General features: G+C 40.8%; 1 protein-coding gene across 1 annotated transcript in view; it reads right to left on the bottom strand.

Moving 5' to 3' along the window:
- The window catches only part of LOC109268887 (contactin associated protein 2), a 1,595,009-nt gene extending 1,586,686 nt beyond the window's left edge, over positions 1-8,323 (bottom strand). The window contains exon 1 of the mRNA XM_053897072.1: positions 8,112-8,323. Within this exon, the coding sequence (XP_053753047.1) occupies positions 8,112-8,208 (97 nt within the window). The 5' untranslated portion in view covers positions 8,209-8,323. The remainder of the gene's footprint in view (positions 1-8,111) is intronic.
- Between the last annotated feature and the right edge of the window lie 8,005 nt (positions 8,324-16,328).

Here is a 16,328-nt window from a genome sequence, read left to right as displayed (position 1 = left end):
TTAATTAACCTTAAAATGTTGCCTACATGCAAGATGAAACTCAATATTAGTCAGAGAACTGGAAATCAATGACATAGGATTTCTCCCTCAGCCTGAGGCATCATGGTCAAGAGCATACACTGGAGGGATAGATCGTACGCATGGCCTGGCAAGCTTCTTCACTTTTCCGTCTGCCCACTTTTCTCATCTGCTGATCGGAACACTGGTCTAAGGACTAAAAGAGTTAATGCATCTAAAGAGTAGAGCCTGACCTGAAGTCAACACTTAAGAAACACTGTTCATATCAACGGGCAAAAAACTCTTAGAGTATAAAAATGTCTATTGATGCCAAGAGTCTAGGAAACGATGCTCATTCATTGGTGGTGAATGCATGAGCTATTACAAATTTATGGAGCTCAATCAGGAAATGTTCATTAAAGAAAAAATATACAAACTCTTTGATCCCATTCTTTGCCACTGATTCCATACAAATAAACACATCAGTATATAAATATCAGAATGAAGCTGTTTATTTTTGCACTGGTAATAGAAACAATGTAAGTACCCAATATGGCGCACTGATATCTTTGACACAGTTTGTCAACTGACATGATAAAATGGTTATTCTTACTCCCATAATCCAGACAGCAAAAAATATATATAATCAGCAATAATAGCATGTGCTTTAAATTAGCCATAAGAGACTTACATGCTTAGGTTAAGGTATCAGGATAAAACTCACATATACTACAGACAGGCATGAGGAAATTTTATTTTTGGAGATGTGACCATTACAAACCTATTCTATGAGGCAGGTATGAATTCTCCTAAATATTCTTTTCAAAGAACACTTAACATTAATTAAGTGATTTCAGTGAGGAGTTTTATCACTAACAAAAGTCAGCTGAAAACTCCCGGTGACGGTATATACAACAGGAGTATAAAATCAAGTTTTACTTTATAGATCAAATTTCATGAGATTATGCACACCTGTCTGGGATACTGTGTTGAGGGAGATATGACTCTATGGCCATATACAGACTCACTGACAGACAAATGCCTGGACAGTAAAACAACATTTGCCTGGACAGTGGCATTAGACTCGGGGTCATTGTGCCCAAGGGCACACCGAAAGAAAAAGAAAAAAAAAAATAGATCATGTGTTCTTAGACTGGTTGGCATTGGAACCACTAACCTAATAACATATTCATTTAATCATCTGAGAAAACTGATAATCATACATTTTTCCAGACATATTAATTTTTGTTTGAACCAAAAATGTTTCATACGCATTACATAAATCTATCAATTTTGCGCGAAAATTCAGTAGCAATCAGGTAATTTCATGCAGAACAGGCCATGGTTAATGTGTCATTAAAAACTTTTCAACAAATGATACTCTTAAAATATGGTAAAATTTTGCCATGTGACATAATTAGGCTGAAATTTTTTCATGTAGTTATTCTGTTCATGTAGTTTGCCTAATATCTGAAAAAATATATGAAGTATATAAAGGTAAATATTTACTTACAAGGATGCTAAATAATCTGGTTCTCATTAAGAGGTGGCTGCCTACCAAAATGAGCTAACAGAGCAATGCAATTAATCAACATATGTTTTCTGTTAGTTCAAAATAAGCATTCGAGTCAGTATGGTTGACAGGTAACAACAAGCACCTTCTATTTTACGAGAACATTCTTAGAGGTAAATGCATGACTTTCTTTGGCGAATCATGGTATTTCCGCACATAATAACCTGCATATTTACTTTTTTCCATGTAATCCTTCTGAATAATATTATTGAGTGACATCACGGACATTGTAATAGCAGTAGAAAATTAGGAGTCAGGGCAAAATTTTTCTTTTCGCATACTTTTTTTTCCACGTGACATCTAATGCACATCCCCTGCCATCTTCTGTAATACACATTCCCAGACCACTAAGGCCACCAGTCGAGCGCCAACCAAGCAGGGGGTGAATGAATGTACCTGAAAAGGGACGGAGAACCTTACGTGTGCCTGGGGATCCTTTCGCCCGGCAAAAGTTTCACCGCCTTCCTACACGTGAAAGTGTTAAAGAATACATCACTCTGCATGTTTATGAGGATATTTCAAACCAATGTAAATCATAAGTACGACGCAGAATACGGCCCTTAGGAGCTCTTGTGTACTTCTTCAGCACTTTCGCTGTATACCAAAAATATGATATCTTCAGCAAGCAAACTCAGAGCCAATGAACACGTCTTTATTTCCAGATTTCCTACTATCACGGGAGGTTTTAAAATCTGGAGTGCTATAAAAAATCAGTTACTTCAAGCTGTTATTATGAATAGTCTACCCCCCAAATGAACTAAGTAAGAGTTTAACAAGCTTGGCATGAAAATGTACAATTGAGGAAATGATCAACTTGGTCTTCAAAGTGCAAAAGACTTTTTTTTCTTTTTTAGAACAACCGACCCAAAATATCTAACTCTTCATGACCATGCAAAAGGAACGTGGACACGAAGTGGTTACCAACTCAAGGCATGTCAAATCCACCTGATGCTTAAATAGGTAAGGTTCAACCGAGCACGTAGCTACTAAAGTCCATTAGTAAGATGCATTTAAAATGGTAATGTTACTGACCAGAGGTAAAGAAATGGTATTCCAAATGTCTTTCTAAGATGAGTATCACTAATAACAGAATATGAATGAATGGTTCTAGGAGGTCATAGCTGGAATAGGTCCAGTTCTCCAACTCAACCTCAAAGGGAAAAAACACGAGCCTCATTCCATTGCTGATTTTTAAAACCTGCAAAAATATTCTCATGTTCATTTAGTTCAATACTAAATAAGCTTGTTGCTGGCATTTTAATATCTTTGGTTTTGACAGGGTACAGCAAACAGCACTCTCTTCTCTGCCTGAGTTCTGGATTAGAAAAGAAGTCACAGGGGCGCCTGGGTGGCGCAGTCGGTTAAGCGTCCGACTTCAGCCAGGTCACGATCTCGCGGTCCGTGAGTTCGAGCCCCGCGTCGGGCTCTGGGCTGATGGCTCGGAGCCTGGAGCCTGTTTCCGATTCTGTGTCTCCCTCTCTCTCTGCCCCTCCCCCGTTCATGCTCTGTCTCTCTCTGTCCCAAAAATAAATAAAAAACGTTGAAAAAAAAAAATTTTAAAGAAAAGAAGTCACAGGTGAAGAGCAAACACCACCCAGGACGTAATAATTGCCGAACAGGGCTTAGCTGTGTGGCAACAATGGGATTCATTGACCTTAATCCTGAAATTAAACAAACTTTCTAGCCATAGGGAAAACCAAAACACCGTAAGGCTTCTCATTTATCACACAAATTATTGCAGAGGCACAGCCTATATATACTTCTGTGTCTTTCAGTGGAATCTCTACCTCTTGCAGGCAGCTTGGAAGGAAGAAGGAGGGGCTCAGCCGTGACAGGCCTTTAATCCAAAGTCACCTGCCAGGCAAGTCCCTCTGCTTAACACGGGAAGGCTAAGGCTAAGAATGTCACAAGAGGACTTTTCCTCCACATGCAAGGAAACATCAGGATGGACAAAGAGGCAGCCCCTCCATATCCCAACACCTTTAGTTGGTCGGAACTCAGACATCCAAGTTCTACAGATCCCAGGAGATGGAGAGATCCGATGTTTTGACCGATCATTCCTTTCAGACTGTCCTTTAGGTTTCTCATTTGAAAAGTTAAAGGCTATGTGAAGATCATTTCATCATTATTCGTACATATTAAAATGGCAAAAATAAACACGTAACTTCTTCCAATGGCCAAACATTACATGATTGTAAAAATATGTCTTGTTTTTCCAATAGCCGCTTATCTTAAAATATCTATTTCTCTAGAAATACTGATAATATTCACTTTCAGATACCAATACACGTACGGGGAAATCTAGCATTCACTTTATTTCCGTAACACTGCAGTTTTGAGATTTAAATTATGTAGTCTGCTCTTAAATTTTGCAAGTAGCAATAAACGACAAAAGAAAACACTTCTCGAATCAATTAGATATGGGAAAAATTTTGAAATTACATGTTTTATTTCTCCATCCCATTAATATCAATCACCACAAAACGTGCAGAAGTTGGTTCTCTATATGTGCGATACTCGTAAGAGAATCATACACTAGCTATGAATTAAGAATTTCTGAGCCTAGACTCTCCTTACTGTATACATAATTTTCAACAAATAAAACATTCTTAAAATTTTCCAAAGAATAGCAAGACAAGGGGATATATATCAAATACCTCATGTTTCAATCACAAGAAGGATACATCAGACAAGAAGACTTATTAGTTCATTTTTAAAGACTTATTAAGACTTTCTCTGGAAGAATTGATAATTAAGACAAGTAATCTAAAATCTTAAAGAAGTTAAAACTTGAAATATCTTCCAAACTAGAATAGAAAATGAGAAGTGTGGCTTTAAAAATATAATGCATATCAAACAACTTCGATGTTACTCACCTAAAAATGATGTACATTTACAGCTGTATAAAAGTTAATAAAGACCTATACTGAATCTAGGGATTCCTTTTTTTTTTTTTGTAGCCAATTTTGCCATGTACCATATTAATGGAGGAATTTTTGGCAAATATTCCTGCTCTCTGAATATCAGTGCCTGCAATGAAATCAGGATTATACAGTTGTCTTCAATGAGTAACACTTTTCTTATTATTAGCTTAAATTAAGTAAATAATGTCCTATCTCTAATCAGCCAGTGAAATTTGCTGGCCCTAAAGCATTTTTTTTTTTGGTTTAAATTCATTTTATTAAGACAGCCTCATTACTATGTCTAAGCTCCGTGTAAACTAGCAGCCTTTGCTTTTATATTTATTTATATATATTTACATTTACTTCAACTATTTCAAATATACCATTTTAGGGTGCTATATGAATTGGAGAAGAAGACACATCAGTATACTCTTCTTTTGATATTGTTGCCTGAGTTACTTGAAATAATTGCACATGAAAAGACCCATCTCTAAACTTGTAAGCAGCTTTAACTCTTTGGAAGATATGTTAGAAAATATAGAAATATATACATATATTACATAAAATATGTAATATACACACTATATTAAGTAATAATGTACCTACATGTTACATAATATGTATTTAAAGGATTTTGCCAAATACACATATGTCTCTGTGTATATTTATATATGCTTATGTTTATATTTGCTTATATATTTATAAAAGCGTATTTGTTACAAAGTATTTGATTAATCAAAAACACATTTCTTAAATGTGACAGGGAAATTATGGTTTAGCGGGTATGCAAAATAATGTAAAGTGATCTTTACCAGAAAGCACTATTTAAGTCAAAATTTATATACTTTAACATTAAGTTAAATTCATCAAATGCTAGCCCAAACTCCTCGTCGTTTAGAACTGAGCCGTCAGCATCTTTCAAATGAGTTCAAATAAATGCAACTTCCTAAGAGTAAAATATTCTACTTAAACTTTGCATACGTGTCCCGTATGTATACATTTACGAGGAAGGTTATATGATTCTATCCACTCAGCAGCCGCTCGTTCTCACTGTGTCAAGAAATTAGACTCTGTCTCTACTTAATCCTAGAGATGAGCTTCTTTATTTTATCTAGTTATCAAAAACATAGTACTAACAGTAACAGCAGATTTATGTATGTTTCAGTAAGAGAGAAAGAAATAAGCCAGAAGCAAATATAGACTTGAAATGGTACCGTTATCAAATGAAAAAAATATTAGCTGCGTCTTCTAGAAATGTCCACCATGTTAAAAAGTTATCAGGGGGGCAGAAAGTTTTAGCATAGTCATCATATTTTTTTTTAAATGAGTACCAAATAAAAACATCACTTTCAGATTTTCATGCTACTTTTTGTCTCGTGATGACCTCTCCTGGTTGAGTTGTTCATTATCTTAGATTCATGTAGTTACCATTTTTTTCTCCTTTGAGTGTTTTCAGTATTAAGAATATAACTATCTTTTATTCTTTTTCAGAGTTGCATATAATAATAAATGAAAATTTTCATTAAGGGTAAAATTTCAATATAATTTTAAAGCACGGAGTATGTGAAGCTCGTTCCAATCGATAAAGTCTACATCATTCTTATTATTAAACTGATTTCCAGGATGGAGGGAAACTCTGGGTGTTGGTCACACAATTTAAGTTCAAATGAAATAAAAGGTCATCTTAGTTAAGCCACTGTACGTTAACGAATAAGGTAATGAATAAATTTTAATCAAACCTAAGTATCACTATCTTAAAACTAATAGTCTCTGCTGTTCCCTATCACCAAATTCTAAGTTGTAAAAACTAAGAATATGTTTCTGAAACAACTTTACCATTTTTAAAATGTATTAACACAGTGGCTACATGTATGCTATTCATTCTTGATACATGGCAAATGTTTCAGATGGATCCATCGTAATTGAAGTATACAGAAAGATGCAATACAAAACCCAGGAAAAATCCTGGATATGAGGGCCTTTAATCAGTGAATGTAATTAATTTAACTCGTAATGAATTGAATTTCTGAAAAAAGTGGCAGTGAGTTCTATATAGCCAGATCTTGAAATGGGAACTGAAATTTCATCAGAATAGTTTTCTCAGGATATAGTTACATATTTATGTAAATATTAACACTGAGCACTGTGTCTTCATTTTCTGTCTAAAGGTATAAAACTGGCATACAATATTAATAATATATCACTTTTTTTGAGGTTTAACCCTCTTGAAAAAACGCTCTACAATATTTTTTGAGGTCCATTACAAACTGCTATTTAGTGACTTCCTATCTTGCAAGAAAAGAGAAGCAAATTCAATACTTGGGAAAATGCATCAAAACAGTAATAGTGATTCATCATATGACATTATTATGAGATAGATTTTTTTGCCCAACTTACAAAATCTTTTTTCAATGGTTCTTATTAATATTTACATCCTGGAATAAGAACGTTAAGATTAACATATGTGTAAAGATGCATCAATGCATCCCAAGATCTCATAAACAGGAATAGGACTACACATACAATGAATTCTGGAAAACACGAAACTTTTTTTTTTCCTAAATGGGAAACACTTATTTTCAAACGAAAGTCTCCATGAGTATTCCTTAACAAATTAACTCATTCTCTCCCAACAACAAGCAGTATGTGCTTATGAATGTTATCCTAAGATTCTCATAGGCAATCTGTCTAGTGTTTAACTCTTTCTGGACCAAAGGAGCGATCATGCATTTCCCCTCCGGAGGCACAGTATGCACTTCCAAAGCAATTCAGAAGATGGGCTGGAGACTTCTATTTCTTTCTACTCTTGCTAACCACATGAAAATATGAGCAACCTTTTCTTTAAAAAAAAAAAAAAAAGGCTTGCTAAAACACAAAGACGTAAATACACTGAGCAGCATCATTTTCCTGACAACTCTTAAGAAATGTGTTCATTACTACATTACTGACGGTTTGCCCTGCCTGTCCCAAGTCCTAGACTGTATTACATCCAACTGCCAAAGAATCGGAGCAATTTCATTTACCATACTGGATTCACTGTCTCCCATTTCAATAAGCAAGTACTATATGGTCATTAACTTGTTGGGGTGGGAGGGGAGGTGAGTAAGAGAAGTCCATGGGTGCCCAAACTGCTCAAAAGGTGCTCCTCTCTCACCCCCAAATCCGTGCTCATTTAAGTTGAAACCATAAATAAAAATACGCAACTTATTTTTGCCACCGTCTTCGCTTTCCTTTCACCGACCTACCTAAGCAAAAATGCCACGAACTCCCTCCACAACAAGCCCACCGAAGTGGAAGAATAACTCCTAAGAAGCTGCCATCCACCCTCATCACTCCAACCCAGCAGGTGCCAACGAATCTCCCGGACCGGGAACAACTTTCCAGAAGCATCACCGGCCTCAAAGCCCCGTCTCGCAGCCCCCCCCCCCCCCACACCGCTCCCCACCCCCCCACCGGGAGCGCCGGGGCTCGGAGTTTCTCTGCTGCAGTGGCCGCAAGTGCGTGACGGCGGAGACACCCGCGCACGCCAGGGGCCAGAGCCGCGAGGGCACCTCGGAGTTGCCACCCCCCGGGGTGGCACCTCAATGCGGCACCGAAACCGCTCCAGCGCGGCGCGCGCTCGCGGGGGGCTTACTTACGGGACGCGGCCGGGGCCGTCCAGGCTCTGCAGAGGAGGTTGCTGACAATCCAGAGCGACAGCGCTGCCCCGCAGCCGGCTCGCGGAGCCACCACCATCGTCGGCTGCCGGCTCGCGGGACTCGGGGAGCTCGCTGCGGAGACGCCGTGCGTCTCTCCGTGGGCTTCTCCCGGGGAGGCGGGCCGTCCTCGGCGCGGGCGTGAGCCGGGCCCCTCCCGCTGCGTCCTCTTCTCCCCGCACCCCTGCGGGCTCCAGTTCGGCCGGGGCCGGGAGCCGCGGGGGAGGCGCAGCCTTCCTCTCGCCTGCGTGCGGCTCCTGCCTCGCGCGCCGGGAGCCAGTGAAATGCCAGGGGGAAGAAATTCAAACCGGGAGGGAAAGGGAGGGGGGAGCTAGAGGAGGGGACCTACCCCGCCCTCTCCCTCTCGGGAGGGAAAGGAAAAAAAGAAAAAAAAAAAAAAATCACCACGGGACGCGGAGGCAGAGCCGAGGAGCGGGGGCTGCAGAAGCGGAGGGGAGCGCGCCGGGGGACGCGGGTGCCGCCGGGGCCACTGCGGGCGAGCGCTCGCCGCGCCGCCGGGCGGCGTGACTCGGAGGGGCTCCCGGGCGCCTGTGAGCTGGCGCGCAGAGCCGGTGCGCGGGGAGCACGCAGCCCCGCGGGCGGGCGGGCGGGAGGGCGCACGCACGGCCTCAGCGCGGCGCGGCGCGGGGCGGCATCTCCCCGGCGCCCGGGCGGCGGCAGCGGCGGCGGCAGCGGCGGCCGGAGCGAGAGCTGGAGACGCCGCCGCCGCCAGCAGCGCCTGCACAGCCGGGCGGCGGGCGAGGCGGGGAAGCCCTCCCTCCTCGCCCCCTCCAGGCCCCACCCCGGCTCCTCCTCCTCCTCCTCCTCCTTCCCCTCCTTACCGAGCCCCTCGGGCTGTCAGAACCCTCCTGCCCTGCCCTCGCTTCGATCGGAAGCCGGAGCGGGGAGGCACCGACGGGCCCGGGCCCAGCGGCCGGGGCGGGGGCCGAGCCAGGGGGCGCGCGTCTCTCCCCGGGGGGGTGGGGAGGGGGGGGCGGGAGGCGGTGCTCAAGTTGGGGATTTGCGGCGCGATCGCGGACCCCTGCTCCGGCCCCGGCTGCCCCCCCCTCACCCTGCCCCCCCCCCACCACCACCCACCCAGCTGCGGGGAAACCGACCCCCCTCGCTCGGTCGCCTTCTCTTTCCCTCCTCTCCTCCCCTTCGGATGGAGATGGTACAGGCTCCCGGAGCTCCGGCCCCCCGGGAACCACAATCAGGCGTCCGACCGGCAGGTCTTCCGAGTGGTCCTAACACCAAGTGACGGACGGAGCCGAACGTCCCGCCCGGAGCGGCGGGGACTGCGGACGCCGCTAATGCAGATGTTTCCAATATGTAATTAATTCATACTCGTACGCGGGCGCACGTACAGCAAACACACGCCGCTGCCGGGAAAACTACATTCAGGCAAACACGCTCGCGAACAGACACAAACACAGAACTGAGATGCATGAAGCAGGCGTACGGTTAACTACTTCGGGGCATCTGATGCATTACAGGTACTAAGAATGACGAACGTCTACGGGGACCCAGATTTTCTTTTCACGTTGAGACGATTGCAATAATAAATCTCAAGCTCTCCCTGCGCCGCGCCCCGCCCCCCCCCCCCCCCCAGCTTACACCTGTCCACACTGGATGCTCTATACAGTTTCCCTCCATCCAGTCTACATAAAGTGCTTGGAATCTTCTCTGTCTGCAGAACCAATCCTTTCCCTGACTTTCCTGACACAGTTTTAAGAATCATTGGTCATCTAACTACCTAACGATGTTTAGGGAGAGCAAAGTAGGAGTAACCACGTCTTTCAGTGTTAAGGCAGTGAGTAAGCATTTGCCTTTCAAAATAAAATTTTTATGGAGACTTGCCTGCTCCTGGAATAGACTCTGAGTTTAATGTTATGGTCAGGTCGTGGAAAGGTCCACTGTAAACATCGCTGGGTGCTCTCTGCATAATTAGTACGGTGGTGAGGGGCCTGATTCAGCATTCTTTATTAGAGCTTTGTTTCTTATTGATTTAAAGGGATGTTTGGTCCCAGGAAGAACTGTACAATCTGGAAAATGAAGAAACACACAGATGACTAACGGGAAAAAAACACTGCACACTCATGCTGTAAAATTCTGCTCCTATAAAATGATACAGTAAACACATTCTTATGGGTAATAAAATGCCCCTTTTCTATTTGAATTCCCACAGACTGTCAAAAGTCAATGAATGCTTGCAAAACCTCTATGGTAGAGAAATGCCATCAACCATGTGTAAGAGCTCAAAGAAACCAGTCACAGGAAAAAAAAAGAATATATTGTGAGATAACACAACTTTTCAGAAGTCAGTTTATAGCTGTGTCTATTTTAACCATTGCACTAAACTCCACTAGAGTGGTGTTTAAGTGTTTTAATCAAAGGATAAAAGAGGAAACAATTGCAAGTGTTACCATTTCAGTATCTCAGTGGATGCCTTTCAATGGGTATCTATCTCAAGCAGATTGAACTGATTCCATTGCTTAGGGTACTGAACAAAAAGACCTGGAAGTAAGTGCCTATTTAATTGGTTTGTAACAGAAAATAGTATACCTGAGGGTGATTTTTTTCCTTCCAAAAAGCATTCTGACCAGTTTGCGATCATTTCTCTTAATGAGTAAAAACAAACAAACCAAACCTCATTTTAATGACACATATGTAATCATCCTGCATCACCACTGTGCTGTCGAGTACTACAGTCTTATATCATTCCCGTGTGAGCTAAGAACCTACCTTCATCTGTTTTCCATGCACTTTGCCACGTTTGAAAATGAGTGATGCCACATGCTTTGTAATGCAACTACCTTTGTTTTCAATGTGTAATTAGAGACAAACATTGGGATTCACAGTATACTTAAAGATATAGGACTTTAATGGTGGAAGGATCAGACATCCCTTAGATTCTGACGCTAAAAGTTCCCTATCCAATCTATCATTATCGTCATCACATATTAAAGATACACTTCCTTTTTACTTCAATTATAAATCTAACGATTAGTTAGAAGGTACAAGCTACTAAAGCCTGTTTGGTCTGATTAACCTTCAAGATCCTGTGAAACTGGTCTGATTAACCTTCAAGATCCTGTGAAACTGCGGCACCAGTGGATGGACCTATAGTTCCATGAGCTGTCCGTTAGATCTGGTAAACAAGGCGTGCCTTGTTCCAAAGACCCATTATCAACACGTGCCTTAGGTTGTACTTGCAAATACCGTAATTGAAGATAGGATATGATGGTCTGAAATACGTTTCTTTGGTTGGATATAAGGTTAATCCAAGCTTGAGAATAGTGAAACTAAGTGGACCAAAGGAACACAGAGAAAACAAAGGCATGGTGGGGAAAGAAGATGGGCACATTGCATTATTTTGGAAGTGGAGTTATATACAATCAGAAAGGATAGCCATTCCTTGTTTCCCACCACTCACATCCTCTTCTTCTTCAACAGAAATCACTGGAGTCTTGTTCTCTAAATGTTAACATGACCCCATATTTGGAGACAAGTTATTGCTTCGTTAGAAATATAGTCATCGTTCATTTAGTCGAATACTTGTTGAATATTTGCTCTTATTGAACCGGACATTGTGCTATGTACTAGGATTTCACCTCTGAGCAAGAGAGAGAACACTTTTGCCCTCAAAGCTGGTGGCCAGTGGTTGAATAACGAGATTAGAATAAGTCCTCATCACTTTGATACTAACATTTATTCAAGTAAATGTTGACTAGGTAACCATTCTAGTATCTTCACATATTCTTCAAATATGAGTATCATCAGAGAGAGAAAAATATCATCATCATCCTCATTCCAGATATCTTCAAATAGTCTGTCGCATGGAAAACTATCTCAAAAGTCCCCCCTACATTTTGGAACTTAAATGGCAAAAAGAGTCCAAATATTTTGGTTTTATGGACACTCTGAAGTGACTAACTCTGTTGAATGGGGCACTGAGAAAATTCAGGCCTTTTCAATAAGTCGAAAAACACTGGTATATCTCTAGGTAAAGTCCTTGGATTGGAATTTCCTTCTGGAAAACAAGCTGTTCAACTGTGCCCAGAAATCAGTGAATTCCCTGAGAAAAACAAAAGTGTCTAGAATAGAAACGCTTGCCAGTGTGACTGCACACTCCAAGAAGAATTTAGCACTCATTTCTCTGGTTCTATAGGATCTATGTAGGATGCATTCTCTAGTGAGAAAGAACAGAATGTGGTTGAGTCTAATGGGAAAGCTTCTGGTATAGAGAAAATCCACCTGGAATCTGGGCTTTCGGCAGTGCTAACTGGCCCTGGGCACGGCGAGATGCTTCACGTCATAATCAGATGTTAAGTGTATGAAAGGCTGATGAGGAAGAGGACATAAACTAAAATCGACTCCCCAAATCCCAGTATATTTTAAAGGTCTCAGAGAAATACATGACAATTAGTGTTACCTGGTCTAAACGCTCCGAAGGTATTTGTTAAAAAATAGTTCATGTTTATATTGTTTAACATTAATGGAAAGGGTATAGTTAGAAAACACTGGTCTTCAATGCATGTATGAAACATCGTTCAGAAAACTGGGAAGAAGATGGTGAAACAAATTCATAATATTCAGAACATGGAACCTAGTCTTCATTTTATTACATTCTTCATTTTCTGGAAACCCAACTTTCTTTTAACTTTAGTCTAACATGCATATATCTGAGTCACATTAGAAGAATTGTTCTTCCAGAACTGCAATGAAAAACTACCTTTCTGGGGCTCCTGGGTGGCTCAGTTAATTAAGCATCTGACTTTGGCTAAGGTGATGATCGGGTTAGTGACAGATCCCTGAATCAGGCTCTGCACTGACAGTGTAGAGCTTGCTTGGGATTCTGTCTCTCTCCCTCTCTCTCTCTCTGTCTCTGTCTCTCTCTCTCTCTCTCTCTCTCTCTCTCTGTGTATGTGTGTGTGTGTGTGTGTGTGTGTGTGTGTGTGTGTGTGTGTCTGCCCCTTCCCTGCTCTTGCTCCCACACACTCTCTCAAAATAAATAAACTTTTTTTTTAAAAAAACTACCTTTCTCCATGACATTGCAGAGCTTTGACTCTGACAAATCTAACCTACAATTTACAAAGTGATTATTTTCAAAAATCTCCCATTATTTATCTCATAGATTAAGGAAAATATAATTTCAAATGAGTGTCCCCAGAGAAATGCTGTAACTTTGAAAAACTAAAATATACCATTTATCCATTTATCTTTGGACAAGGAATTACTAAATGTGGTATATTAATATAATGTGTATGCTTTGAATATCAAAATATGTAGTAATTTCCTATTAATACTTGGATTTAAAGAGGAAGGGAGAACACTCTTATAATTGACTCAACATTTATACGGGTTTACTGTTTCTCTTTTAAGTGTTGCTATATCAAATCACAATTCTAGATAAAAAATGGAAGGATCAAGAAAAATAGTAAATAGGCAAAAAAAAAAAAAGCTAGAAGAAAAGTTTAGTACATACCTATAAATTCCTAGTTGTAAACTCATATGAAAATATCCAGTTCCATGAAAGAACAATAGCTAAACTATAATCAGGGAGCAGTATGCATGCCTTTTAGATTTTTGAGAACTCAAGCAACTTTTTGAAGCAAGCTTAATGTTTGTAAAGTCTGTTTGAGTTTGGAAATAGAATTTTATTTATTCAAGAGATTAAACTAGTTAGAAATGGGTTGCAAAAAGAATGCCAAGAAATCAAAGTTTTATCCGAGGAACAATCAAATTTCAAAAACAGTCCACAATATTAAGTGGATTGCTTCTGAGTGTTATAAGTATATAGAATTTCGGAAAAGTTAGAAGAGTACACAGGAAGCAATTTAGACCGCGTGTTGAGTCTGGTCTCTGGGGTCTGTGTATTGAATCTGTACGGTCCTCTCTGTGAACATACACCTTAATTCCCTCATATAAGATCAGAGTAAGTTATATATATATATATATATATATATATATATATATATATATGCAATTAGATTATTGTGAGAATTAAAAATAATTTATATGATATATCTGACACATGAAAATGCCATTCTTCTTCTTCTTCTTCATGATGATGTAAATGAATATACCAAAATTTTATTTTATTTTATTTTTAACGTTTATTTATTTTTGAGAGACAGAGAGGGGCAGAGCGTGAACGGGGGCAGGCAGAGAGAGAGGGAGACACAGAATCTGAAGCGGGCTCCAGGCCCTGAGCTGTCAGCACAGAGCCCCACGCGGGGCTCAAACCCACGAACCGCGAGATCATGAACCTGATCGGACATTTACCCAACTGAGCCGCCCAGGCACCCCTCAAAATTTCAAACTGAAGTTCCAAAATTTCAAGTACATGCCTCAATACATTCACATTTCAAAATCATTCAGAAATGTCCGTATTAAAAAAAAAAAAACCTTCTATCAAAAAATATTTGAAATTGGATGTAAAGAAGAGGAATTTATTAATTGGCACTAAACCTGTGGGAAATAATAAAATGCATGTTGAAATACAATTTTAGAAATTTCTTTGGAATTTGAGAGGACTCTGAAGAAGGCCTATAGAAGTACAAGGCAAGATGTGGGACGTGTGAACCGAAGTACATATCTGCCAACATCAGAGCCTTTTCTAAGATTTAGAAAAGTGTCTTTACTTCAATTAAAAGAGTAGAACACTCTTGCTTTCAGTAATCCCAAGCATTATGGGGACACTACCCTATTAAGACTAGAAAATAGGTATAGAGGGATGGATTTTCCTTAGGAACAATGGGGACCCATTTTCTAAGGCAATAGTTTGAGAAGAGACAGGGGTCAAACGAAGAAATTTTCACAAGTATAGGCTGGACAGAGACGAATAGAATAACAAGGAAAATTCAGTTAGGGTGGCAATGGTCCAAGGAAATTTGAAAGAAGTCAGTTCAGCTAGAAGAATTTGCAGACTGCTGTTTCACCCCCCGCCCCCCCTGGGTTGGTCAAAGTTTTTTTCTCGTCCCTGAGATCTTTCCGGACCAAAATCTACTACAGCATCTTCCGTTGCTGGAAGGAGAGAAAATCTTTCCACAAAGAATCTTTTCAGAAGCACAGAAGGAAGAACCATATACTCAAGCCAGAGGGCTTCACCCTCTTCCCAGATAAGAATGAACTCTTTTCTGTGGCACGGAGTCTAGAATGATCTTGGATGGTACCAGTTTCTTCTTTCTAGACACTTAGCAGATTGGCGAGTACACAATAATAGGGGGGACCATGTGCAACGCAACAGACAACTTTTCAGTAGCAGCGACAACATCAACAATACGTTGAGGTTAAGAGAACTTGTCGTGTGGCGTATAAATTATAAACACTTAACCTGATTTGGGAGATGGTTTCCACGTGAAATTACTTCCTTCCATGCTGTAACAACACATGATGCCTGTGTGTTGAATATCCCAAATTGAAGGTCCTCCAAGTTTTCCTTAGGTGCTTCTTGGACTTTCATTCCCCAATTTCTTCTCACCGGTGTTTGATGATACCAGGCCTACCGACGACGTTGAATGACGTCAGGTAGCATCCGAAAGCCAGTCCAGGTATTAGATAGAACTAGCAGCCAGGTTAGACCAGGGAACATAATCCAGGAACCAGGACATTTTGTACTGGGGGATCTGGGCATTTCAAGACCAAACAAACAGACGGACAGAAGGACAGAAACACCCATTGGTCCAGGAAGCTGGTCCAGGAATCAATCCAGGAAGCTGGATTGATTTAAATCTCTCTGCAATTTATTTCCGTCCTCAATTCGCAGTGGTGAAGGTATTGGATGTAGCAGGCTTGGAAGTGATAATTACTGTCTAAATAGGTTATGCTAGTTCGCACAGTTACTGCCAAAACATCTAAAGCTAGGTTCCATGGTTCAGTGTCCCTAAATTCCTATAAGGATGCCATGCCTCATCCAGCACCAGGAAATGATAAGGCCTCTTGAGCGTACTCAGAGTTGAAGAAAATTATGGAACCCATAGTTGTCTTCGATATTACCTACATAAAACCAAGACTAAATTCTATTTCAGTTTGTTCCAGGTGATGATTTAAAAATGAATTTTGGAGATGGCTTTAACTACATGCCTCAGTTTAGACATGGTTAATTCTTCTTTTAAAAATGTGTTTTATTTGAATATATAAATATTAAAGTTCTAT

This window comes from Panthera pardus, unplaced genomic scaffold (genome assembly GCF_024362965.1).
Source record: "Panthera pardus isolate Hobbes unplaced genomic scaffold, ASM2436296v1 HiC_scaffold_8, whole genome shotgun sequence".
Taxonomy (NCBI): domain Eukaryota; kingdom Metazoa; phylum Chordata; class Mammalia; order Carnivora; family Felidae; genus Panthera; species Panthera pardus.
Note: the sequence above shows the minus strand (reverse complement) of the source record. Positions and strands in the feature narration are given on the sequence as shown.